Source organism: Pleurodeles waltl, chromosome 11 (genome assembly GCF_031143425.1).
Source record: "Pleurodeles waltl isolate 20211129_DDA chromosome 11, aPleWal1.hap1.20221129, whole genome shotgun sequence".
In the NCBI taxonomy this organism is placed as follows: domain Eukaryota; kingdom Metazoa; phylum Chordata; class Amphibia; order Caudata; family Salamandridae; genus Pleurodeles; species Pleurodeles waltl.
The window spans coordinates 234,544,191-234,571,509 of NC_090450.1; the positions used below are offsets into that span (position 1 = coordinate 234,544,191).

At 46.4% G+C, this 27,319-nt stretch overlaps 1 protein-coding gene across 5 annotated transcripts in view; it reads left to right on the forward strand.

Moving 5' to 3' along the window:
- ACSL3 (acyl-CoA synthetase long chain family member 3) overlaps nucleotides 1–27,319 on the forward strand; it is a 503,023-nt gene that overhangs the window by 169,087 nt on the left and 306,617 nt on the right. For all 5 annotated transcript variants that reach the window (XM_069213474.1, XM_069213478.1, XM_069213477.1 and 2 more), the window contains exon 3: nucleotides 4,121–4,298. In XM_069213474.1, coding sequence (XP_069069575.1) covers nucleotides 4,121–4,298 — 178 coding nt within the window. The remainder of the gene's footprint in view (nucleotides 1–4,120; nucleotides 4,299–27,319) is intronic.

Below are 27,319 nucleotides of genomic sequence, written 5' to 3' on the forward strand. Positions count from 1 at the left end.
CCACCAATGGGGAGTATCTGCGGAGGGTGCTGAATACTGCGGATCTCTTGATCTTATCTAACAGGCCGTTTACGTTCCAAGAGATGACCTGGATTAATGAGGGCCAGGCGTGGGTTGCGTAGGTGCTATACAATGTTGGGTGTCTGTCTGTGGACCTAGGGACGACCGTTTCAAACATAACAGTGAAATATTAAAACAACAGACGAAGCTAACCAACACGTTACTATCTAAACCTGTTTCAAACTCTCTACCCCCACCTCCCCCCCCCAACTGCCCCCCCTTCCCCATACTCCCACCCCGGAAGCATCTGTCGCTCAAATACCCAACCAGAACCAGGCAGCCGGAAGGACTGTCATTGGGGTGGAGTGGTGGACCCCTCCTTTTAGTCGGATCAATTGCAATTAGCGGTCATAAGTCGAGCCTTAGGTGACATGCAGTAAAGAGGCATGACGCCACCAATAATGATCCCTCTGGGGCCCGCGTGTGCGAGCCGGGAGGCCCGGGTCTCCCCCGCACAAATCGATGGGGGCCATATGCCTCGTATCAGCCGAGCACCGGGGACTGGCTCAGGCGATTATTATCTGTCGATTGGGCTGAGACCCGAGACCCCAAAGGATCGGTAGGAACTCTCTCTGTCTGTGAACCAGAGTCTCGGGCCGCCTCACTGTTCGCAGGAATGTCTGGGTCTTTTTGCCTCCCCCTCCGGGATTTGGTACGCCTCCGGCTCCTCCGGGGCCCCCCCTGAAAGGGGGGGTCCGACACGGGAGGTCTCCCCCGCTGGTCTTAGGGGTCCTCTCCGGGCTCCGACACCCTCCTCTGTCAGCCAGTCCCACGCCTCTTCCGGGGTTTCAAAAAAGTATGCTTTTTCAGCCATAAGGACCTTGAGCCGTGCAGGAAAAAGGAGCATGTATGAAAGTTGCATTGCTCTGAGTTTTTGTTTAACATGCTCGTATGACCGGCGACGGGTCTGAACCTCACGGGTGTAGTCTGGGAAGATTAGGATTTTATGATTCTCCCATTGAAGATCTTCCGAGCACCTAGCTTCCTTAAGGATATTGTCTCGATCTTTGAAATTAAAGAAGCGTGCAATCATCGGGCGTTTGGGGCTGCCTGGAGGGGGACGTGGAGCAAGGGCCCTATGGGCCCGTTCAACTGCGAACCAGGGCGAGAGGGACTGATCCGGCATCCAGGTCTTAATCCACCTCTCCAGAAACTCGGAGGCCTTGTCATCCTCTATGCCTTCCGGGAATCCGATGAAGCACAGGTTGTTGCGTCTTGACCGGTTTTCTGCGTCTTCCGCGCGGCGGTGTAACTCGCTGGTTCGAGTCTGCAGCTGGGCCACTTTGGTTCTAAGGTCGGCTAGATCATCTTCAGTCTGGGAGACCCGGGTTTCCACCTCGGTGATTCGGTTCACTGCGTTTCTGAGGTCTTGCCTAATAAGGCCCATGTCCTCTCGTACTTTCCCGATTTTGGTCTCTTTGGCTGACTGCGATGATTGAATTGCTTGGAGAATGGCACTCACTCCGTCCGGAGCAGGGCCCCCACTAGCCGTGTCCCCCTCTCCTCGCTGGCCCGTCGGCGTCGTGAACTGGTCAATCTTTTTCTGGGAGGGTGGAGGTTGTTTGTTCGCCTTGTCCCTCCCCATCATGGCACAGGGGACGGGGGTCGGATATGCTGCTTCCTGCAGTGCTTCTGTTTGAATCTCTGTCCCCAGAGCGCTCTCCACTACCACGGATCCAGGGCGGGGCACCCGCCCGTAGGGATCCGTCGTCGTAGGCAGGTTTAAGTGATCTCGATACTTTATGCGGAGCGCAATAATCGTCAGGTGCCCCCAGTTCAAGAAAGCCGGGAAGTCACGAAGTCAGGGGCTCCCTCCGGTTCCATCCATGCTCCCCTGGGCTCCACGGGGATGACCTTGCCACCGGCTCCACGTGGGGGGCAAGGTCTCAGTTTGCCGGCCCCCTCGCGATAGCCCCTTTGTCACACCCTCCGCGCTGGGGGAGAGGGTAGCGAGGGAGGAAGGCACTCTAGTTTAGGATCCAGCCCTCCTCACCTCTAGGGCCCGGCGGCTCTGCGGTAGGTCCAGTCTCACCCCGGCCAGGTCGCTGGTCTCCACAGCCAAGGTCGGCGGGTGCGCATTGTCTGTCTGTGCTGAGGCGTCACATTTAGAGGGTGGTTCGGGGAAACTTCCCTCCACCAGTCCGGATCGCGGCCAGCTCAAAGCTGCTGTTGTGGTCTGTGGTGGGCCCCACCAGGTCAGGGGCCCGAAGGGGGCAGACCCAAGCCAGGCTCTCTTGAATTATAGGGGGGGGGGTTCTCTTTTCTTTCCGTTCCTTCCCTTCCCCTCTCTTCTCCTCTCTCCAGAGCGCGCCGTTTCCTCACCGTATCCCTGGCGCGCCCCTCGTATCGACCGGGGCACGGGGGGGTGGTGACCGCAGGCAAGCGTCCTTTCCACCGCCGCCTCGCCGCTCTGGGTCGATCCAGCGGGTTCTTTCCTCGAAGCGGCAGGGCGCCGCGGCCCCTCCCGGCCTCCGGGTAGGCGCACAAGGGTCCACCCGGAGCCTCCCTCTTGGGCCGAGGCCGCGCCGCTCCTTCAGTCCACGGGGGCCCGCGCCCCGAAGCGCGGCCTCAGCTCCTTCCAGGACCCTTGCGGCATCTCCGGTCCAGAGCAGTCGCGTCCGGAGGGGCCGCCGGCCCGGTGTCAGCTCCGCCAAGGCAGCCCGGCTCCAGCCGCCATTTTGTTGTTTAGGCCGATCAGGCCGCGGCGTGAGTACAGAGTCTATTTTTCTCAACCGCTCACCATGGCAGGCTCCCCAGGGATCAGAGGGCCATGGGGATAGTTGGTACGGCGCCCTTTGCTCAGGTAGACCGCAATAACTTCGGGCGGATGACGGAGGGGTCCAGAGCACTCTGAGTGCGACCACCATCTTGATGCCCGAAGCCACGCCCCCTTTCTGATGCCTTTTATAAAAGTTTTATTATTATTATTTTTTTGGGCAATCCATGTTTTTTGTTTTGATTAGATTAAACTATGTCTCTACTACCATCACCAATAACTAAAAGCAAAACTGTCTGTTAGTCATATATTTTTTTATGGCAATACAAATTAACTTAATGATACAACATGCAAGACAAGTCCGAACAAAAAACATCTTGCACCCTCCAAGCCTGTCTTTCCATAACTGTTGCTAAAATGTCCGATAACCGTAGGCATGCGAAAAAATAAGTTAAAAGTTCCTGGGGAATATTTCTTAAATTGGGAAATTGCCAACAGAGAGGAAGCTATTCTGAGCAGTACTGCAAACTACATATCCCGAATAGCAAACCACATATTTTTAGGATTGCTGTTGTTGAAAGACTAAAAACCTAATGACGTGGGAAGTTCAGTTGTAACAGCAATGGAATACCATCCTGGCAGAGGGTAAAGCCTGGAGCCGGAAGGTGTTTCAATTGACCCGGATATTGCTCATGTGGGTTGCTTCATGGCCAGGATGAGGTTTGTTTAGTGGTGCCTAATGATCGTAGGAGTGCATTTCTGTCTACTCATCTCCTGGGTGTCTCATGAATATGGTTGCGTATTTCATATCTCGGAGAAAATATTAGGAGCGTGAAATAAAACTAGTGAAATCACTCAAAACGTGGATATCCTTTGGATACTCTTCTTACCTTGTTCTCCCCTTTCATCCTGTGCTCCGTTGTTATAATTTTTAGAATCAATTGAGCGACTTTTATCTGAATGAGTGAGCATACAGTGTCAGGATGAAGACCCCTAAGACACGAATGCAGTTATTAAACTGACAGCGTAATCTGGTTTACATTAGCATTCTTTTGTTTACAGGGAATCGTGCTGTCAAAGACCATGTCACAATACTCATGCCCCGGCTGATACGGATCATGGCCTGTTGTGATTCATTTATTGTAGTTCCACTCAATGTCTGAAAATTAACTAGATTTGATAAAATAGTAATCTGGTGTGGCATTTTTTGGACTAATTTTTGAGGTGAAATTGAGTTGAATACATGTTTTCTGTTCATAAGAAGTTAATATCAAAACATAAAATTGATTGTGGTTATTTTTTTTTTATGAATATATTGCAATTATCTCTACCTTTTTATATCAGGTCGTCCTTGGAGAATACAAATGGCTGACTTACGAGGATGTTCAGACGCTTGCCTCCAAGTTTGGTGCTGGTCTTTCTGCACTAGGGCAAAAACCCAAAAAAAACATTGCCATCTTTTGTGAGACCAGAGCCGAGTGGATAATAACTGCCCAGGCATGTTTCATGTACAACTTCCCACGTAAGTTTATTTATTTTTTTAATTTCTCTTTTTTTATCTCCTCAGTTTGGTAATTTGATGACTGTAAAAATTAGGTTGTCGGTTGACCAGGGTGTGAGTCCTGGTCAAGCAGCAACCTTAATCCTTGTCATGATAAGACACAAGGGAACACCAAATTAAACTATGCTCAATCCCCTTGTAGCTTGGCACAGAGCTTGTCAGGCTTAAATTGGGGGCAATGTGTAAGGTATTTGTGCAACACTTCAAACAGTAACACACTGAAAACGCACCACAATAGGAGCCCATTGTAGAGTTAGAATCATAGATTAATTTTTTAAATAAATAAAACAGTACCACAATGGCAAAAATCCAATTTAGGTTTTTAGAGAAAATAGCGCCCACTGTGGATATCTGTTAATTAAAAAATAAGCAAACCCAGTAACACCAGGACCGAGGTATTTAAATATGACAACAAATATATTTCAGCCCCAAGAGGGAAGTGTAACCCTTCACTTCCATGGCAAGAATTTATGATCCTTCTATACAAATAGAACCACGATTTTGTATATGTTGAATTTAACACTTTGGCACTTGTTAATCCCGTTCACTGTGCCGTCACTTTAGGAGCACCTAAATAGATTGAATACTGATTTTTTTTTTTATGAAGAAATGTTATTTGAATAAAAGAAGTATGTAACAAACTAACCTTATTTGTATATAAGGATCATAAATTACTGCTGTGGAAGTTAAGGACTGCACTTCCTCCTTGGTGCTATATAATTATTTTGTTTTGCTGTGGATATCTGGTCATGATGGTCAGGGACAAAGTCAAAAGTTCAGGCCGACCGCACTGGAGCACAGGCAGGCTACAGGGACCTAGTTAGGCCTGCTGAATAAAAGTACCTTTAATCCCGGTTTGTTGGGTGTTGTGTGGACCTGCGATGCACAGCAAGGTAATGCATCTTTTCAGAGATGAGGAGAGGCGACGGTGTGAGGTCCTTTTGCGTTGAGGATCCTGTTGACGAGGCTTCCGATGGGAAGTCTGGTGTTGGGAATGCGACGCAAAGCCAGGGTGATGCGACTGTTCTGAGGAGCTGTGAGGCTGGGATTGGGAGTCTGGCATCGCCGTTGAGGCTGCAGTCGAGAGATGTGAGGTCCTGTTTCGGGGAAGTGTCACGCAGGGGGTGGTTCTTAAGACTTTGCAGGTTGTGGCGGGAATGCAAATCATAGCGACTGGTCCAATCCATACAGCTGCAGCGATGTAGCAGTTCTGCTTGGGTTGGCTCAGCGCAACAGAGGGATACGTTGGATCCGCTGGTTCTACAGGCTGGCAGGGCACCTTAGGCCCACTTCTCAGGGTCAAGGACTGGAGTGACACCACTTGGCAGGGCAGCTCACAGATGAGAGTCCAGGTGCAGATGCAAAGCTGTTTTGTCCCTGAGGCTTCAGACCAGGAGGCCAGACAACAAGCCCTTGGAGTCCCTCTTAGGTCTAACTTCAAAAGATGCAGGTTCAGGCCTTCTCACCCACGCAAGAGGGCAGCAGGTCCGCACATCAAAGTAGTAGTCCAGCAGAGTGGTGGCCCTTCAGCAGCACAACAGTTCTTCTTTCTGTCAGAGTATCCACAGGTCCAGACCTGTACTGAAGTGATGGAGTCTGAAGTCCAGTATTTATAATCTGGTGCCCGGATTCTGGAAGGTGGGAGACACATCTAGACAGTGGCTTTGAAATGCAAGGAATTCCCTCCCTTCCCTGCTTTTAAGATGGCCAGAGTGATAATACAGGGCTGTTAGACCCTTTGTGTGTGGACAGGACACAACCTAATCAGGTGTAAGTGAGGCTGTGCCCATCTCCTCCCTCCCATCCTGCCCTAGATGGCCCATGAAGTCACACCTAAGATCTCAGGGTGAGTGACTGTCTAGGAGTGCTAAAAATGGGGTCTCTGATTGGCATGGAACCTCACTCTAGTCAGGAAAATGGAGATACACACTTAGATAACCCCTGCTCACAACCTTGTAGCTTAGCACAAGCAGTCAGGCTTATCTCAAAGGCAATGTGTAAAGTATTTGTACTAAAACACACAGTAATATAGTGAAAACACTGCAAATTGGACACCGCACCAGTTTAGAAAAATTACCAATATTTATCTAAATTAAACAAGACCAAAATAACAAAAATCCAATATATGATGTTTTAGAATAAAGAGTCTTATTGAATAGAAAACAAGGGACATGTTGTTGATAAAGTACCTGGTTTGCGTCAAAGATGAAGCAGCCCGGGTGAGCATGCGTCAAAAAAGTCAGTGATGCGTCATTTTCTCACTCGCAAGTGAGGCTGTGTGTAATTGTTTTGGGCGGGGGCACCTCGGGTCCGCGTGGATTTATGTTGATTTTGATGCTGAGCGATGATGCTTGAGCCATTCGACCGCACAGTAATGGAAGACGGCGCCGCGTGGGGGTTTGCGTTGTTTTTAGCAGTCGCAAGCAGGCGGTGCACTGTTTCTCCAGCCGCGATGCAGGTGTTGCCTTGATTACCCAGCAGCTATGCATGTGGCACGTTGTTTTTACAGCCACGTTGCAGGTTTGTGCGTCAAAATTTTCCCTGCACAACGTTCTGAATGTCGACTTTAGTCCTTGTTCTACCAGCTGCACCTTTCAAGGGCCCAGGGACTGAATAGGGCCCCACTTGGCAGGCAGGAGTTTTAGCAGAGAGTACACGTGCTGGCAGAGGAAGTCTTTGGCCCTGAATCATCAGAACAGGAGGCAACCTCAGTCCAAGCCCTTGGAGATTCTTCACAAGCAGGAATGTACCACAATGTGCAGCCTTTGTCTTCTTCCAGGCAGAAGCAGCAACTTCAGGCTAACCCAACAAAGCACAGTCACAGGCAAAGGGGCAGTACTCCTTCTTCAGCTATTCTCCTTGGCAGGGGTTCCTCTTGAATCCAGAAGTAATCTGAACATCTGGGGTTTTGGGTCTACTACTTAACCCTCTTTCTGCCTTTGAAGTAGGCAAACTTCAAATGAAAGTTGTTGTTCACAAGATCCTGCCTTACCCAGACCTGGCTCCACACAGACACCAGGGGGTTAGAGACTGTATTGTTTGTGCGCAGGCACCGCCCGTTCAGGTGTAAGTGACAACGCTTACTTCCACTTTAGCCCAGATCGACAATCAGTTTATGCAGGCTACACCCCATTTGTGTCACTGTCTAGTGGAGATTCTCAAACAGCCCAACTGTCTGACCCAGACAGGGAATACACGGGCAGGCAGAGTCACAGAATGGTTTAAGCAAGAAAATATCCACTTTCTAAAAGTGCCATTTTCAAACTGACAGTCTAAAAAACAAATTTACCAAAAGATGTATTTTTAAATTGTGAGTTGAGAAACCCCAAACTCCAAATCTCCATCTGCTCTCAAAGGGAAACTGCACTTAAAAGATATTTAAATGCAGCCCCCATGTTAACCTGTGAGAGAGATGGGCCTTGCAATGGTGAAAACCGAATGTGTCCGTATTTCACTGTTAGGACATCTTAAACACCCTGGTACATGTCCCACCTTTAATATACACTGCACTGTGCCCCTAGGTTTACCTAGGGCCTACCTTAGGGGTGCCTTACTTGCATAAAAAGGTAAAGTTTGGGCATGGCAAGTGGGTTCACTTCCCAGGTTGTATCGGCAGTTTAAAACTGCACACACAGTCACTGCAGTGGCAGGCCTGGGCTATGTGGGTGGCACAGTGCTGCAGGCCCACTAGTAGCATTTGATTTACAGGCCCTGGACACATCTAGTGCAATTTACTAGGGACTTACTAGTAAATCAAATATGCCAATAATAGAAAAGCCAATTACACATACAATTTACACAGGGAACACTTGCACTTTACCACTGGCCAGGAGTGGTAAAATGCCCAGAGTACCAAAAACAGCAAAAACAGAGTCCAGCACCCTGTCAAAATATGGGAAGAAAGCAGAGGCAGAAAAGACAGGGGAGACCATGCAAAGGATGCCAGATCTAACATGGAGGAATACACGAAGCCCAGCTGCCAGCCATACCCAGTCATGTGACCAGAGACAGGCTGCAGGAACCGAATGGCTAAGGCAAGAAAATGCCAGCCTTCCTAAAGTATCATTTTCAGAATCGTAATTTAAAACCTGACTTCACCATGAGTTAGGATTTTAATTTGTGATTCCAGAGATACCAAACTTGAAGGAGTGATCTCATCCCATTTAGAAATTACACTTTTAAAATGTAATAAGGCACCAGCAATGTTATCCAGTGGGAGAGATGGGCCTTGCAGTAGTGACAAACTAATTTAACATTTTTCATGATCAGAACATGTAAAACTTAAAAGTACATGCCCTACTTTATACATACATTGCACCCTGCACTCTGGGCTGTCCAGGGGGGCTACCCTGTGGGTGACTTATATGTATTAAAAAGGGAGGTTTGGGCCTGGCAAAAGGGTTAATTAGCCAAGTCAAAATGGCAGTTTAAACTGCACACACAGGTTCTGTAATGGCAGTCCTGAGATTTGTTTGAAGGGCTATTTAAGTGTGTGGCACATTCAATGCTGCAGGCCCACTAGTAGCATTTAATTTACAGGCCCTGGGCACATAAAGTGCACTTAATGAAGGACTTTTTCCTAATTGGCATATTTAATTTACTTATAAGTCAATAATACCATCTTTAGAGGAGAGAACACATGTTCCTTAGCACTGGTTGGCAGTGGTGAAGTTCGTAGAGTCCTAAACCAGCAAGAACAAGGTTGGAAAAAGAAGGAAGGCAAAAAGTTGCAGGGTAGACCATCCTAAAGCTAACCGGTTTAACAACTACCCAACAGAACAGGCACATTGATGTTTATTTTGTATATTATTTGTTTATTACTAGTATTGGTTTAAAACCCAAGGTACTCAATCCTGAGAAAAAATATTTTAGTCATTATGTACTTAAGCAAACCACATTACATACTGTGTAAAACACTAATTAGCCATAGTTAAAACACCTTGAAAAGCGAACTTAGGTAAAAATGTCTGTTTAAACATAGCAATTTAAATAAAACATTTCTGAAATTCACATGTTCTAGTTAACTGCAGAAACTATAACGTGCGCCTGTCATGTAGAAGCGTGCAGCTGGATGCTGAATTGAATACATCCTAGGGTTTGGGAAAACAAGCAATAGCTAGTGAATAATTAAAAATGCCTGACCCAGGTTAATTGAGAAAGAAAGAGAGTGGAGGATGAATACGTGGCAGAAAACTTCAAATGAGCAGAAGGGGATTTCATTTTTTGAATAGAGGATACGTTTGGAATATTATCCTTCCATATTAAACAAATGGTTTTCATCTAAATTCAGTGGTTTAGAAATGAGGTAATGTGATGGTTGGGGTTGAGTGTTTCTGTTTGGAGGATGTGGGAGTAAAGCAAGTAGATTGGTTCACAGAATGACCTTGGAGTCATGACAGTTGTAAAGACAAAAGAGTACCTAGCTGTAGAGCAGCATTAGGTACTGTATAGACTGATCCATAGAGCATCTGTCTATTAAAGCACCTTCTCTTCATTAGATGTAATAAACTGTAGAGTGGTCAAGTCAAGATCTTTGGGATAAATTTAAAGTTGTGGCAGAAGAAAATGTCATGGCGATGCCTATACTAGAGTCCTCCAAAGGTTTGTAGTTTGGAGGTAGAATGTGTCCGACCTTATAATAAAGACTTGTCAGTTTGCCCTTCATATTAGGAATTTAAACAAGGAAGTTGTATGCATTAATAAATAGCCTTGTAAATATACTGCAGATTTTATATTTTATTTCTATTTTTGCAGAGCATCCACAAATAGTTGGTTTTGTCAACTGATTCAGGTTACTGCACAGGCAGCCTCAGAGAAGGCTTTACTATAGCCTTAAAGCACGCTATAGCGGGCTATCCCAGCCATTAAAGGCCCGCTCCAGCGATAAAGGCTTGAGCCAAGGGTGAGGGCCTTTAACAAGGGAGCAGGACTTTCATGCCAGCAAAGCCCAGCTACAAGGGCTATAAGAACATTCTGCCCTTAGAGGGCAGAATGTTCTGATAAAGAAAACAAAGGCCTCATGCAGGCCGAGGGGGTTTAAATCCTTCGGGCTCAGTGAGGCCTTTGTTCACAGCAAGAGCAGTGAAGGAATTGGAAAGTTGGAGCTCTGTCCTTCTACCAACCATTATAAGCCCGGAGCACTCAATCGTTTTCAGTGGAGCTCCCAACATTCTAATGATCTAATTAAGCAAATTTTGAAACCCGTCCTTTTGCCTGCATCCATTTGCGCAAGCTAAGTCAACCCTTTGTCCCATGTGTTTACAACAGCCAGACTGATTTCATGTGTATTCTACTTATCACACAGGTATATTCTTCCGTGAAGATTCACCTTTTTGGGGATTTTCCATTCGGTTCTTCTGCGGTCTCTTTGTCTTGTTATTGCTGTATTTTTCATAATGCTTTCAGTTTTCATTTGCCTTGAAGGATGCTCCATCTTATGCTATGGATACCTGTAACAGGCTTCAGACACCCCCCTGCGTCTGGTATGTCTGTTCAGGTAAACATTAACCCCCCCCTCCCTTCAGCTCGGTTGAACAAAGACCCATTCACAGACAGGATGTGCAACTTGCATACCAACCTCTTTGCAAGTAGGTATGCAATTTACAATGTGGCCTATCTACTAATAGGTTCTGTTGCAAAGGCATTCTTTTTCCCTATTCACCCCCCATTTTTGCTGCCTGGTGCTGATGGTAACTTACAGTTCCCTGGGCCCTGCTAGCCAGGCCTGTGTTAAAATGCACACATGTAGCAGAGCACACTAGGTATTAGGGTACCCTTACAGTTGGCCTACAGACCCTGTAAGTCCCTAGTAGACAAAAAGGGCAAGGGGGTGCCAACTACCTTGAAGATCCTGGTAGGTAATAGGCCATGAAAGTTAGCGGCCCAGCAGATTTGCTGCCCTTTGCATGTGGGCACAGCTGGAGGTTTTCTGTCATTATTTTTAAATGCAGCCTGACTATGCAGACTGCATTTAAATGGAAATGTGTCCCAATTCGACTTTGATGCTATAGACACTGTGATAATCTACGTTATTTTTACATACTAGACACCCCCCCCCCCCCCCCCCCCCCCCCCGGGTCGCCCCTAGGAGTCCCAGAAGTGGGTGGGTCATGTAACTTTAAGCAGGGTCCTTATAAAAGCTGTTTTATAAACCCTGGTGAGTGAAAATTCCTATTTTTAATTTTACCGTTGTAGATTCTGGGTTGCGTTGACTAACATTGAAATATTGTATTTGATTATAAAAAGTGTTAGGAAAGGTGTAAACATGTAATTCCAGGACTTAAAAGATTTATTTTGATAAATCCAGCAATTTGTCATTGGTGAATTTATCATAACTTGTACAGAAAAGACGTTATGAGGCTTTTCTCTCTGTAAGCCAAAATCCAGCCTTCTGGAGCCCACCCCGATTGGTCAGTGCTAACAGGATTAGCAAGGCTGCTTTGATTAGGTGATAAGTGGCTGTCCAAGGGAGCGGCTATGTAGGGTATTACCTGCTTTCTTGTGGTCAGTGGTGCCCTCCTTCCTGATGCCCAGGAGCTGTGAATAAATATGTGAGAGGTGTATAGCCTCTCAGTTCTGAGGCATGAAACTACAAGCAAAAGAAGGACTGTTCTGCTGGAATCTGGATCTGTACCCTTGGCCTGCACCCATGGCCTGCACTTCTGAGAGAACTGCACATGCTTCGCAATCTGGTACCTCAGCCTTGGGGACTGTGCCTTGCTTCAAGAAGTCACTAAGGAGTAGGACTCCCTGCAGCTACGGCTTAACTTAGCTTCACCTGCATCAAAGAGCCCCCAGCCTGGAATGCATTCAGTGGACGTGTAAGGATTTGTCCAGGTGCATTGTGGGAATTGTGGTCCCTACCTTCCAAGGACCATACAGGAGATTCCAGATCCTTTGCGTTGTGTTGGACCCTTTGAACCTGCAAGGATGACTTCAGGAGACATCTTCTGAAGTTTGGAGAACTTTTGTGAAAAAGCTCCAGGGGGTGACTGACAACTCAAGAAGTCAAGCCAACGAACCCTCACCGCAACCTGGCCTGTATTTCAAGTTAGTCCAATTGACATGCTCCGGAGGTCTGACTTACAGGATTGGACTGGGAGCTTCCTGAAAATCAAGCCACCGAACCCTCACCAACTTCGGCCTGGTGAAGAGCAGCAAGAGCCCTCTGAAGAAAAAGCTTCAGAAAAGTTTCTAAGTGTTAAGGTAACATATTGACTGAGGCATCTGGCATAGTGTATCTGACCAGGGCTTCATTGCGGTCAGCCTCAAACTTTTACTTTGTCCTGGCCTACCGCAACCAGATGTCCAGATTTGGCACTTTGTGCTCTAAGCACTAGAAAGTGTTTATTCTTTAAAAATTCATATCTCTGGTTCTTTACATTGGATTTTTGTTGTTCTGGTGTCCTTTTACTTATGCTTTACAGTCTTGTCTCCTAGACCTGCCTGCTCGGTTACACCTATTAAGGGTTGAACAAGGAGTTAATTTACTGAGACCTTTATTGACCCTGTATTGTGTTAGTGACCTTATTGCCAGTGGTAGGTGCATTCTTACCACTACCAATGGCCTGCTGTCCAGCAGGTTTCATTACAAAGTGTTTGTTTGCAGGGTGAGTTACAAAACGACTTGCCTAATTTATAATTAGTCAGCTGGTTGCAATTTGTGACCCGTGACTCCATAAAAGAGATTTTGTACAATGTGATCACAAAAAGTGTTTTGTACATGAGGCCCCATAGCTGTGCTTGATTCACCTAAAGCTTAATTTCAACAAGTAGAGATCACTGAGAGCTAGTCTTCACCTGCACCGTTTCTATCTTGGGTCCAGATCTGTCTTGCTTAGAAATATGATTTGTTGTATGGTGAAAAAGCATTGAAGCCACTAGAAGATCGAGAGCAAAAGAAGGCAAAGAAAGAGAAATCACACAAATCTGTATCGGTCTAATTACCTTCAGGTTCTAGTTTGGGCCTGAGGAGGTGTCCTGGAGTTTGAATTTCTGAATGCTTTAGTGGCAATAAAACTTTCTTCTCAAGAGGAGTTTGTTGAACCACATTATTTTTTTCTGTGCAGTCTTAAAGGCTGGTTAGCATATTTCTCTTCTTCTTCAGTTCTTCCTTGAATTGATGATTTTCTCCTTATTTGGACAATAGCCTTTTGAGTGAGATTCCTATGTATGATATGTTGAGTGTTACGTTTCCATTGTGTTTGCCTGAATAAGAAGTGCCACCCCTGTTGCTAAGGACATCATGGGGCTGGCGATGAAGTCTGTTTTCTGACCAGTTGTGCATGCTGTTGCTTTTGCTCAAAGGGTACAGTTCTAATGGCAGTCACCTTTTTCTAGGTCTGCTTCTTCTGGGGTAGATTGTTTATTGAATCTTAGTCCAGTTACAGGTGTAGGGACTGGTTTATCTTTCTGCACGAAGAAGGCAGAACATTCACGTAATTGGCTAATAGCATCGATGTCTACATTATCATCATATGGACTGGTTTTCAGAGTTCTCACCTCGAGGTAGGGAACCTGGTTCAAAGATTATCCTTTAGTTAACGTTTAATAAAAACGTTTCTTTAAAAAAAAAAAATAATAATAAGTTTGTGTGCCACAGATCACTAACATTTAACCAAAGGCAAATATAACCTAGTGCTTCTAGACAAGTTGCTTCGACGTTAACAGATCTGAATTTCATCCCTTCACTTCCTTGTAGGTTGAGATATTTTCACTTTAACCATGGATTTTTTTTAATTTTTTTTACAAATTTTCATTTAAGACCAAGCCTTTCAATTCCCAAGTACATCAGTGCTTTATGAAATGAAGCCAGTTGTGTAATGCTTTCCATTAAGATATTCAAGAGGTTCCAGGAATCCCGTGCTATCCCCTGAAAGATAACGTGAAGACATCTTTGCTTGGCTTCATGATAAGGGTTCACAGCGCTATCTGTCTCACGTCAGTGTGCACACATGCTTAATGTTTAAAGCAGTTGGAGACGTGCTTCCGCTCACTCGGGCAGAATGTTCAGTGCAATTGTGCTGCATACAGTCACGAGAGAATTTGGCTGACTCGTTTGCAAGCAGATGCTCTTGTAAAAAATAATATTAAAATGCCACGTGGACATTTATGGATCTGGTAAAATCCGGTGTGCCTGATGTATGGAGTCTCATTTCTCCATGCGGCAATGGAAGTGATTGTCTAAGATATTAGTGGCCAGACAACAACACAAGAATTATCCAAAGCATTTATGCTAATTGAAACCCTGCCATAGTCCTTTGATTGCACTGCTCGACTGAACCAATATAGAATATATACAGACATCTAAAGCCCAGTATTCTGAGGATTGCGTGGTTCAACCATGTGTTATTAATTGCTTAATGGGCAGCAGGTATCCCACTGATTTTATATTTTTTAATAGTCTTAGATCTCCAGGATTTGTTTTCATGCCCTGTTAGTACCGGTGAACTTGGTGAATTGGAGACAGCCATCAGTATAGAGTTGAATGTACCCTCATACCACCCAGTCATTACTACTGTTGTACTAAGCACACCTATTGCCTCAGCAAGTGAATGGTCCTTCTTGGTTAGGTCGGACAATAACTTGCGCTCATTTTCCTCCATATTTATAAATTTCAAACAGAATTTCTTTACTTGCTACAATGTTTGATCTGTTGTTTCAAAGGGTTGTCATGCTTTTTTTTTTTTTTTAATTTACCCTGATTATTGGTACATTTTTCCGTTGCCAGGGTTAGCATTTTTACAGTATCCTGATGATGAAATCCGGAGTGCTCCTATCTTCTTTGAAGATGTTGTAATGTTGGGCTTGTTCCAGCTGATGTGCATGATTTTAGTGTGCTCTTCACAGGAAGCTTTGTCGTGTGAACCATCATTCTCTGATCGCGCCAAAGCTGCTGTTCAGCACTAAAGTTTGTGAGAGGATGGATGAAAATTGTGATTAGATATATTGATGAGAGGTGCATGGTTGCATCTGTTGGAGGTAAGATTTGGGCCATATGCATGAGGGCTACATAAGTGTTTTATCATGTTGCAGCAGCACAGTGCATTAGTGTTCGAAATTGGGCTTCTGGTTGGCTAGGATATGTATCTCAGCCAGGTAGATCCCACCACTCTAGTCAAGGTAAGTCAGATACACACTCTATATTAGCCTGCACTCACCCTCTGGTAGCTTGCCATAGAACAATCAGATTTAACGTAAGAAGCAATGTGTAAAGTATTTTTGCGATGCAGGTAGTACAGTAACTCAATGACGACACCATAATAAGGACTCAATGCATTATTAGAAAAATACAAAATATTTATGTGGTTAAAACATGACAAAAAAGATAAAAATCCAAACACAGGGTTCAGGAGATATGTGGGTTGCTAGGACAAGTTCATCAAGAATCGCACAGCTCGTAGAATAGCGTGTCTTCCCTTTAGGGGAAATATGGTAATGTTCTTACTGACAAATGTGGCATTGCCCTTTGGGCTTGTGATTCTCATTGCGGTCCTCCAACCAGGTTGTGAGTCTGCAGATCCCAGAGCGCGCAAGCTCAGGGCACAATCAAGGGGCTGCTAGCAAGCTTCCCTCAGAGGTGAGATGCATGTAAGGAGGCCCTGGGCGAGCACGCCAATACTGCTCCTGTGGTATGAGGCTGCCCTCGCTGTGGTGCCACGTTGCCTTGCAGCTCCCTAGCTCTTTGGAGCATGGCTTCCCCTGCTGCTGCGCTGGGACTACGGGCCCTGGCAGAGGGCGATGTCAGTCAGGGCAAAGCACGGATACATTCAGAAAACAAGGAGAGGAGTCCCAGAGTCTGGAAGCGCTGCACCTGGTCTGAGGCGGTACAACAAGACAACAGAGCTAAGGCAGAAAGGTGGTGCAGCAAATTCCCAGGTCTGGGGATGGTAGCGCTGTGCTCACCCTGAAGTAGAGTTGTGAGACAGCGCTTGGAATAGAAAGCGTTGAAGAGCTCCACACGCGCTGGGTCCCAGAGGTGCAGGAGCACTGATGCTTACAAGGCAATCTCACGCAGATCTATGAAAAGTAGCTAGCGAGGTCGTTGATGGCCCGAGACCTCAAGGAGAAAAGGGGGCAAACCAGCAAGCACTTGGAGTCACTCTGGGGTGATTTTTGGCAGGCCAGATAACAGCTGGCAGCAGGGCAGCAAGTCCAGGTACCAGTCAGTCTGGCAGGGTGGCAGAGTTTCCAGAAATGTACTACTAAGTGGGTCCAGAGACCCAATACTAATACAAGGAAGTGCCTTTGATGTGCAGGATGACCACAAAAGAATTCCGGCTCCAGACAGCCAGTGGAGGTAATCAGCCCCTTGTGTGAACTCTGGTCCTTACCCTTTGAGGTGTAAATGTGTGCCCTTCCTAATCTCCTCCCCAGGAAGACCCATTTGTATACAGATGAATGCAGATGTGGCGTATTATCCTGTTTTGTGGGTGTCTGAAGGAAATGTACAAGTGTAGCTGTCACCTAGCCCAAGCCAGACGTGTATTGGAAGTAGACTGTAGGCACACAGGGGAGAGTGTGCAGAGAAATGCTCGCTTTCCAAATGTGGCATTTCTAAAATAGTAATAAGGAATCTGACTTTACCAGTAAAGAGGAGTTATTATTGCCATTCCAATGGTACTGAACATGATTTAGCTACTCTTCTCAGGTCAGGAACTACGGCTTAAGGATTTTATAAGGAATTCCCAATGCAGGCCTATGAGAGGGGCAGGCCTCACAATAATGAAAAATGACTTTTAGGATTATTTCATTACTAGGACATGAAACAATTAAAAGGTACGTGTCCTACCCTTTTAGATGCCAAGTCAGGGTGGCAGTGAGACTGCACATGCTGGCTCTGCGGTGGCAGGCCTCAGACATGTTTTCAGGGATACTTAAGTGGGTGCTGCACGCCCAATAGTAGCATTTAAGTTATGTGCTCTGGTTATGGGTTTACCACTCTATAAGGAAATTACAGGTAAATTATATAGGCTAATTGTGGATACACCAATGTTACCATGTTTAAGGAAGAAGCACAATCATTTTAGCACTGATAAGCAGTGGTAAAGTGCTCAGAGTCCCAAGGCCAACAAAAAGATACAGCAACCGGATGTCAGGTCTGGTAATAAGTCACGGGGAGATGGTTTAGTTAGTGAAGAAGAAAAAAAATCATTTTCTCTCTCTCTCTCTCTCATAGCAGCAAACACGAACAGCATAAAGTGCTGTCTTAAGAGAGAACAGCTATCCTTAATTTGATGTAGCAACAGGAACATTTTCGACAAGCAATGTTGTACACAGCAGCAGACATATTGCACATAAGCATTTATAAGTTGGGTGGGGACATATAGAGGAAGATATTGTGTATGATAATAGTGGGTGCTCAAGTAGAGGCATAGCAGTACAATTACTTTTGGTTTTCACATAAAGTCGGTACAAGATATAGTGTAGACGGTGAGGGTGTTATCAGTTTTTTTTTTTTTTTTTTTTTTTTTTTTTAAGATGTTACCCTGAGAGCAGTCGCAAGAGAGGTGAGCAGAGAGAGAGATCTCATTTGAGCAGCTTTTTTTTTTTTTTTTTTTCAAGCGTAGGGGCCACAGGAAACAGATGTACCGAGATCTGAATGTCACACATGAACGTTGGTGTTTGACGACAAGATTGGCAGAGCTTAAGTTCTGAATTTAAGTGTCTGGTCGGGATGAAGGTCATTTGAGTGGAGCCTTTTATGAATTTAAATAGCCAAGATCAGCAGCTTACAAAGCGCTCTCTTTTTTGCTGCCAGCCAGCCATCATGATAATGGCAATTAGCTTGAAGTATGTGCTTCTGTGCATGCATACAGACAGGTTCTGTTGCAATGGAGCAAATGGACAAATGTTAAAAATTGTTAGCCCCTATTCCCTTCTATCTCTAGCGTCTGTTTATGGCATCTCCTGTTAAGTGACTCAACACATCCATACCCCTGACCGCAATATTTCCAGTCCTGCTGGCAGTCTGCGTCTATAGGTTGCAGGCATTACTTTATACCAATGAGGAAATGCATTACATCATTTCTTATGCAAACGTTCAACGTGGTGTAATATTTCCCTGGTGTATGTTTATTGTTGTGTGTGTGTGTGTTTTTTTTTTTTTTTTTTTTTACCCAGTTCCCCTACCTGTTACCATGCGAGTGTATTGATCCAAATTGTTGGTATGAAGTGGTGTTTAGAAACTGGGCCTTTTGGTAGTTACAGACGGTCACAAGTTGGAGGCACTTTTCCTTTTTACTGCTAGTTGTAAATGGCTCTTCTCACTTCCTGGGCCACTCACATTAGAACCCAGAGACCGCCAGCAGGCCCTCACCCGGACACCAGCTATACGCAGACCGACAAACATATTTGTTGGAAGAAGTTTTTATTACAAATTGTCATATTTTTATCATACATATCTGAACCATATATCACTTCAAATAAACTTCAGTCATATTTACAAAACATAAATCACATTCAAAAGATATACTCTGTAACCATAAATCATTTACTTGTGACAGGATACCTTCCTGTCCTGAAACACCATTGGACCACACAAGTGAACCGTACCTCACCTGTATCCCTAGGGGGTGGGGGGGGGGGGGGCGTTTGCTCTGACTACACTGTTCCTTGCCCACACGCTCAGGGTTCTGTCCCCCCTCCTCCAAACACCAATCTGCCTAGGGGTGTAACGGGGCGGCCAGGAGAGGGAGCCCCATGGCCCCTCCAGCGATCTGGGCTCCCTACCCCTTAATCTAGTGTGTACATCTGCAGGTTGGCTCAGGACTTCAGGATCCTATCTCTGGTGTTATCCCTGGGCCCCAGCCTTGGGGACCCCTCTGTTGCTTCTGGTTACTTTAATGCCTCACTTCCCGCCACAAGGGCGACCAGGGCCCCAAAGGTCCTTCGCCCTCCCCACCTGCAAACAGGCTGCGAGAGCAAAACCACATGTCGGAAATAAACTGGTCAGTACCTGCATCAGACAAGTGCACCATATCCTTGTGGAACATGCCAGGACCCTTCAAAAGTTTATGCGGAATGTTCCATAATCGGCCCGGGCATAATCTGGCCATTTCTGCATTGATTCTACGCACCGAGACATTGATTGTTCGTTATTTAATTCCTGGGCCCCACTTGCGGCAAGGCACCATGTGAGACCAAGCAATGGCCGTATTCGGGTATTGTTCTGCTAACTTCGTGATTTCCAGAAATATCGTTTCTCTCAGTGCCTTGCGGCCCATGCGCACCAAATCATTGCCTCCTTAGGTGAATAATAATGAGATCTGGGAACTGGAGTCCCTCGAATCCGCTAGCCAATGCGACGAGCTGTTGAAGCTGTGCGAGTCCCATTCCGCCAACCCTGCACCATCGGAAAGCCACGCCTTGGCTTGCTGCCAGATTCGGCTCACGGAGCTGAACAAACGAATACCCCAAGACCCATACCATATGTGGCACCATTGAACTGAAATGAAAGGAAAATTGCATGAGGAGACGATACTTAAGTAACCGGCTTAAAGAGGAAGTATTGATTAGACCAATTCAGACCTGATGTACCTCTTATAACAATTAGATGACCAGCGACCAACGCACTTCACCTCGGCCACTGGCAACCCTGAGCCGGCTGCTAACGTAGCTGCACCAATCCGGAATGAATGGGGTGAGTATCCCAGTGGGTCAACCCCAACTGCCCTAAGGGAGACTTTGAAAACCTCAGAGAATTGGTAGCGAGATAGACATTCCCCGTTAGCATGAATAAAAAATGTGGTAGACCCTGCAGGAGGCCGGACAAACAGGTAGGCTCTTACTAAGCTCCCAGGGCAGAGGGGGGACCCGTTAGCCGCGCTGAGTGTGATGCAAGCCCCTTTTTTAAGCTGATCCATTTTTGACTTACGGAGCATTATTGTTAAAAACTCTGGACTGGCCAGCACGTCGGCCCGCCGCAGCCCCCCTGCGTGATCGCCCCTGGAAGTGCCCACTAGTTCCCCGATGCGGAATGCACCGTAAAAGGCTACCGCGAACGCTGCCGCAAATAAAGCTGACTCAAAATGCGAGGAACACACCCAAGAAGACTGTGCAAAAGGTTCCCTTATAATACTGCTGTTATCGGGCGCCTTGTGTCTAACCTAGAAGTGTCCCCTCTAGCCCACCCAGCTACCACCTGCTTAATGTTAAAGGTGTTTAACTGAGACTCCACGTCCCTGAGTCTTGCAAAAAAACGGATCGCGGCCAGGTAAGCTTTCGCGTAAGAAATTGGTCTACCTCTGTGCCTTAAATGCTGTAAAAAGGCCCATATAGCTGATTCGGAAAACAAGGCTGAAATTTTTTGTGACTTCAAGAACAGCCTGTACTGCTGAACAGCTCTCTCATATGCCCCTTTGGTACGTGCTGCCAGAGATGTTGCTGCTAAGGCTGGGAGGGCAGGACACCAATCTTCTAAAGAGATGCTGGGAACTCCGTCATCTTCTCTGCCGCCTGGGAGTGATACCTCAAAGTCCTGCATCAACGAGCGAGATAGGGCATCAGCGGCATTGTTGTATACCCCCGGTACACGCTTAGTTCGAAATGTAATGTTGCATTTTAAGCAGGTTAAAATCAAGTGTTTAAGGAGGTGGAGTACCAATCGGTATGTAGCCCTTTGTCTATTGATTGCCTCCACTACAGCCATGTTATCGGATCAGAAGATTACTGACCTATCCTTAAGTTTTTCAACCCAAATGGTGACCGCGACAATGATAGGGAACAGCTCCAAAAAGGCTATATTCTTTGTGATGCCCTTGTTAACCCAGTCCGTTGGCCATTCCGCCCTGCACCATAAGGGCCCCAAAATTGTGCCAAAATCCATGCTGACTGCTGCATCCGTGAATAACCCTAAAGTGGGGCTTGAGACCGCCGGATGAGGCCAAATTACTGCCCCGTTAAAATCCTGCAGAAAAACCTCCCAGATCCTTAAGTCATTCTTGACTTCAAAAGACAACCTGGTATGATGGTGCTTCTCGGACAGACCAGCCATTGATCTGGTGATGGACCTTGAAAAAGGGCGAGCCATGGGAATAATTCTTAGAGCAAAATTCAGCTGTCCCACCAAAACCTGCAACTGGTGCAGGGTGACTTTTGTTTCTGAGATAACACAACTTTAATGGAATCCTTAAATACCCGCAGCTTATCTATAGGCAGGCAACACTCCCCAGCCACAGAGTCAATCTCAATCCCTAGGAAAGTAATGCATGTGGAGGGCCCTTCTGTCTTGTCAGGAGCCAGAGGAACCTCAAAGTCCTTAAACATAGCGATCAAGGCCTGGAGGGCCCACCCGCACTTACCCGACCTAGGAGGGACCAATACCAAAAAATCATCCAAATAATGTATCGCATCAAGGTGCCCAGTGCGATTTGAGAAGATCCACTGCAGGAAAGTGCTAAACTGATCAAAATAGCTGCATGACACGCTACAACCCATGGACATACACTTAACATAGAAATAATCTCCCTGGAATTGGACACCTAGTAGATGGTAATCTTCAGGGTGCTAAACTGCTCAAAATAGCTGCATGACACGCTACAACCCATGGACATACACTTAAAATAGAAATAATCTCCCTGGAATTGGACACCTAGTAGATGGTAATCTTCAGGGTGAACTGGGAGAAGTCTGAAGGCTGATTCTATGTCTGTTTTTGCTAACAAAGCACCATGGCCCTCAACTTTTCCAAGGCCTGGTCAACAGTTGCATAGCGGACCGAGCAAAGCTGGGGATCGATAGCCTCATTCAGAGATGCCCCCCAAGGAGCAGACAGATTATGAATTAACCTGAGCTGGCCTGGCTCCTTCTTAGGAACAAACCCCAATGGAGAACAAACAAAATCGTCTAAAGGTGGGTAAGGGAAAGGGCCTGCCTATCTGCCCAAGGTACGTTCTTTTACTTTCTTGCCACCACTCCCGGGTTCCTTAAGGCGGATACTAAATTCCTGCAATGGTCAACTGGAGGTACACTGGTGGCAGGGATTCTAAAACCAAAGGAAAATCCTGTGCTAGTAATTCGGATGACCCTTTCACAGGATAAGCCTGTAACCATGGGAGCAGTGCGTCAATCTTAATGAGAGATGGCAAAGGTGATTCAATTACTGGGCTTATTCCCGTCTCTGCCTTTCTCTTTGGATTTTTTTATGCACTTAAACTCTGGGTGAGAGGGATGCCCACATAAGGAACAGTTGTGTCTGAATTTGCAGGACCCAGCGGGGTGGGAACATATCTTCCTATTGAATGGCCAGCATGACCCTTTCTTATCGCTTGAGTATTGCGAACGAAAGCGCTTCTTCCCAGGTAATTTGTTGTTTACGCATTCTAACCAGATGTTTACTTCCGTCTGGTCCCATCCAATGGATGGGTCTTCTACTTTAGACCAGCGGACATCCCTGTCGTACTCCAACCAGGAGGTACCCCCATAAATGTGGTGCGCCTTCAATATTTTGTTTGCATAACAAATCATGGCAATACTCATCAGGTTTCTTTTCAAGCATAACAGACATAAATACATTGAAACCGAGCAACCAATTCGTAATGTTCTCCACCCTGGGTTTTTTGTCCCCAGATGAAGACGCTTTGACTTCTTTGTCTTTGCTCTCTACTTCTCTCCTTTTTGCCCTGAAAAGAGAAAAAATGTCGACAAATTCCCCTTTCCAAACCTTTTCTTTTACTTCAGCTCTCACATGTGCCGCAAGCTTACCTGGTCTTGACAGCACTGCGTCGAGGCCTGACCCTTCCGTCGACGAATTATCTCTTGCTGAAGCGTTGTTAGTCTCAGTCAACCTATTTTTATCCAAAGGGGTAGCAGGAGGCACAGTGCCTTGTGCCGGAGTGACACTCAGGCTACCGGCCACCGCCTGCAATGGCATAACACTAACTGCCGCTGACAACACATCTACCTGGTGTTTTAGTTCTGCCACTGAATTCTGCAAAGAATCATTCGAAATCCAAAGAGTTGTAGGCGGTGGGGGTTACTAGCTGGGACATTAATAGTTGCTAGTAACAGAGACACCACCAACAAGGCTTGCGCGGTCGGGTCCTGCGCCTGCGTGGGTACTTGTGGGGTAGGGGATGCTGTTGGTTGTGCTGCTGGCGCTGAAACCATTGGCAGGGGTGGTGTTGGGAGTACCAGCCCTAGCGAAGGCGCTGCAGGAGAGGCCAACGACTTACGTATATCAGCTAACACGTCAGCCACCCCCTGTCCCGTTGTCGTGATCGCATTTTCGCCCCACACATGATATTTAGAAGTAGTGTTCCAGGAGGGAACCAAAGTATCGGGCATAGGAGACTGATCGGGGGAAGTAATAGCTGCAGGAGAGGACTGTGGAGCTGGAGCCCTCCCTTTTATTCCTGCGCTTCACTGGAGGAAACGCAGCGCGTGTAGCTACATGTGACCGCCCTAGGACGACTACTACCAGCCATAATGTCATCATTATCAGATGCTGCATTGCCACTGTCCGAATCCCCATTACCTAATTTCGCCAGAACCAGCTTTCAAAGCTGTGATAATTCTGGGTCCCTCCCCTTTCTTTTACCTGCACTAACCCTGTTGGACGGCATGACTAAGAAAACTATTAACAATTACACCGCAGCCAAGATTAAAACATTTTTAAAATTTTATTTTTATTTCTCTTCCACAACTAGTTACCACGGGTTGGAACAGAACACCCTGTAAAACAGTGCACTCTATTAACACAGTAAGCAGTTGACCATAGAGCTGGTGGAGTAGCTGAGGACACCTTACTAAACCTTATCAATGTATACAAACGTAATAGCTCTTTCCCTGTAAGTAAAACACCCAACCTTAAACAAAGTTAAGCATCAAACCCAAGCATTATGCACAGGAGTCACTACAAAAACATGAATCTAGAATAAAATAATATTGCACAACTTCTTAACATTAATAGCAGCACCAAAAACGTACATGTATTAACACACAGAGCTCATAGGTGGTTATTGTCGTTACAACAAAGTGCTGTGCCCCCAGAATCCTGGTACTAAAAATACATGCGCTAAACCAGCGCGTTAAGGAAAAAGGGCGTAAAGCCAATCAAACCACGACGCTACAATAAGTAGTCTAGGGTGCTGCGCATCTTTCGTTTACGCCCGGTGCGCTGGTGGCAAAATTCTCAAGGCACGGTGAATTTAAATGAAAGATTTATTGCCCCCAGAAGAATAGACAAATGAGGGAAACTACCGGGACCCAACGCGCTTGTGATCCCCGGATTAAATACCAATTCCGGCGCGTCGCCAGGTTAAACAATTAACACAGCCCCCGCAATCTTTAAATGTTACAAAACGGAACCAAACTGGTATCCGATTTGCACCACCAGCCACCGCTCCCCACTTACGTGCTGCAGCCTCTAAACCTGATCCTCCAGCTCCTCTGCCGCTCCCGACGATGACGGGACTCCAAAGCGGCTTGTGAAGAGGAAGTCAGGAAGCACAATGACGAACCGTCCGCCAGTCCAGCTGCCACGATGCAAGAAGGCCGAGCCCTCCTGGGGGGTGCTTATGTAGCCCCCTATCGGCACGCGACAACTGGAACGGCGGCTGACACAGCCGAAACGTTCCCTTTCCCTAGACTTCCGTCCCCACACATCGCGAGGTGTGGGGGCAGAAGTAAAAGGCCAGCCCCTCGCACAACTAGTGCGGAGGGGTTTTTGGGCCACGGCGGCCCCGTTTCCTAAGGGGCTGCGCCCCCCGGGAGGGCGCTTTTCTCAATGAACAGCCCGATTCTGTACATGGTATATCTGTCTGGAACCAAATTAGGCGCCCTTGCTGCCGATTGTGTGAAGAATGAGGCAACAGTGGACATAATTTCTGCTCACAGGTCAGTCTTTGGCTGGTTATTTCAGAGTAGTAAATGGCCTGTGAATACAAGTATCTACCCCCTGCCCCCAACCCAATTGAATAAGACATGGCTCAGCTGCTTCATACTGCTGCCTGGCTGTCATACCCCCCACCTGATCACCCACCCCAAATCCTAGTCCTGGAGACCTGCACTTATTTGTTTGGAAGACGAAAGGCTGCAGTTTATTGGCTTCTTTAGCTTAAATGCGATGTGGCATGTTTTCACTTGGTGCTCTCCATTCAAAGTGAGCTTTAAATTGTTTTCCTGCCCAGTGAATGTTCACTGGTATCACCTTCAGTTAATCGGGCATGCTGGGTGGTCATCCACTTGCAGTAGCAGTACCACAGTCAGGAACAATGGGTGAACACTTGCTTTGTTGGTCGTGCGTCAACATTAAAAATCTTAAAAGCGTTGTTTAATTCACCTTCACTCAAATGGCATGCTGGATGGCTGTCCACTTGTAGCCATGGCTCAGCCTGTAAGTACCTTTTACTTTCAGTGGCCTTGCTTACCTCACCTTAGCTTCAGTTAGGCCTACCATATAGTCATACCACAGTCTAGCCACACACTCCCTTTCCAGAGACATAATGCAAAATTAAGGAGCCCCCTGCAGAATGTGTTGAGAAGCCACTGAGTATCCAATAGCTCTCAAATCTTCATTGGCCTTGGCATGAATGAGAGACCCCCCTGAAGGTTTGCATACCCACCACCAAGTGCCAAAGAGGCTGCAGGGGTCTGCATTATAGTGTTGGACCCCCCTAGATTAACATGTCCTATCAAAATTGATCCTCACATCATTTCTAGGTTCTCCCTGTGACTGTCTCATCATTACCTGTTGCACGCTGTGTTTTCATACTGCCATCTCATCCAGCTGGGCTAGTGCCCAACCTTGCAGCTGCAGAGGAACAGGTTGTAAGTTGCACCAGGTCTCACTTGGTAGCCCCTGTCGCCAACAAGGCCCACATGTTGGCCTTTTACTCTTCAAACTGCCTTCACAACTCTGTGGTTTGAACAAGGACCTGCATGTTCTGAATAAATAAATCCTGCCTTGGAGAGATGTATCCCATCCATGCCACAGTTTGAATGTGTCCGTATGTTAGTCAGTCTTGCTCTTGCTCTCGCTCTGTCTCTCTCTCACCTATAATCCTCCTACATATTTAAAAATAAATTCCTCCTGGACTCTTACTTGTGGCTTTGCCCGCGTGCTAGTATTTTCCAGGAATACTGTCTGACTATATTATTACTATGGCTACAAGAGTCTCCTCTTATAATCATTATATTAGTAAGTAGTAGTGGGCCCCTGCTTTCACCTGTTAGGCCATTCCTACCCGGGTGAATTACTGTAATTCCTCCCGCCTGGCCCACTGCTTGCCTGGTGTGATTACCTCCACCACTTCATGGGAAAAACAGTGCTCACTATATTGTTAGTGTTCCTGTGGGCATGTTGTGCTACTCTGAACGCCATTGGCTGCCCGGTTACCCATATTCCTCTGACAAGAAAAGCATAACCAGAAGTCATTAAGGTGAAACAAAATGTTGTTTTCTGTGTCTCTTTCTTTGTATTATTTTTTTTTTTAAGCCAGAGACTTCTTGTTGACAACTTAACCCTCAAAATAAAAATTCCAGGTTGGGAACACGGACAGGTTTCCAGTTCTACCATCCGAAATGAGCATTGTGCTATGAATGTGTTGACTTTTTTTCCTCTCTCAAAAACCTTAATATTGCCTTAACGCTCACTGCCGCCCCACTTAATAAATCTATGTGACCTTACATTGTTATATGCTGCAAGTCACTTTGGTTTTCATGCCTTAACCCAGTCTCTTCAATCAATCAATCATTAAATTTATAAAGCGCGCTATGTACCCGTTAGGGTTTCGAGGCGCTTGGGGGGGTGGGGGTGGGGGGGGGGGGGGGTAGCTGCTATCGTTCGAAGAGCCATGTCTTGAGGAGTCTCCTGAAGGTGAGGAGGTCCTGGGTCTGGCGTAGTGAGGTCGGGAGTGAGTTCCAGGTCTTGGCGGCGAGGTAGGAGAAGGATCTGCCGCCAGAGGTCTTGCGCTGGATTCGGGGGACGATGGCGAGGGCAAGGTTGGCAGAGCGTAGTTGGCATGAGGGAACGTAGAAGTTGA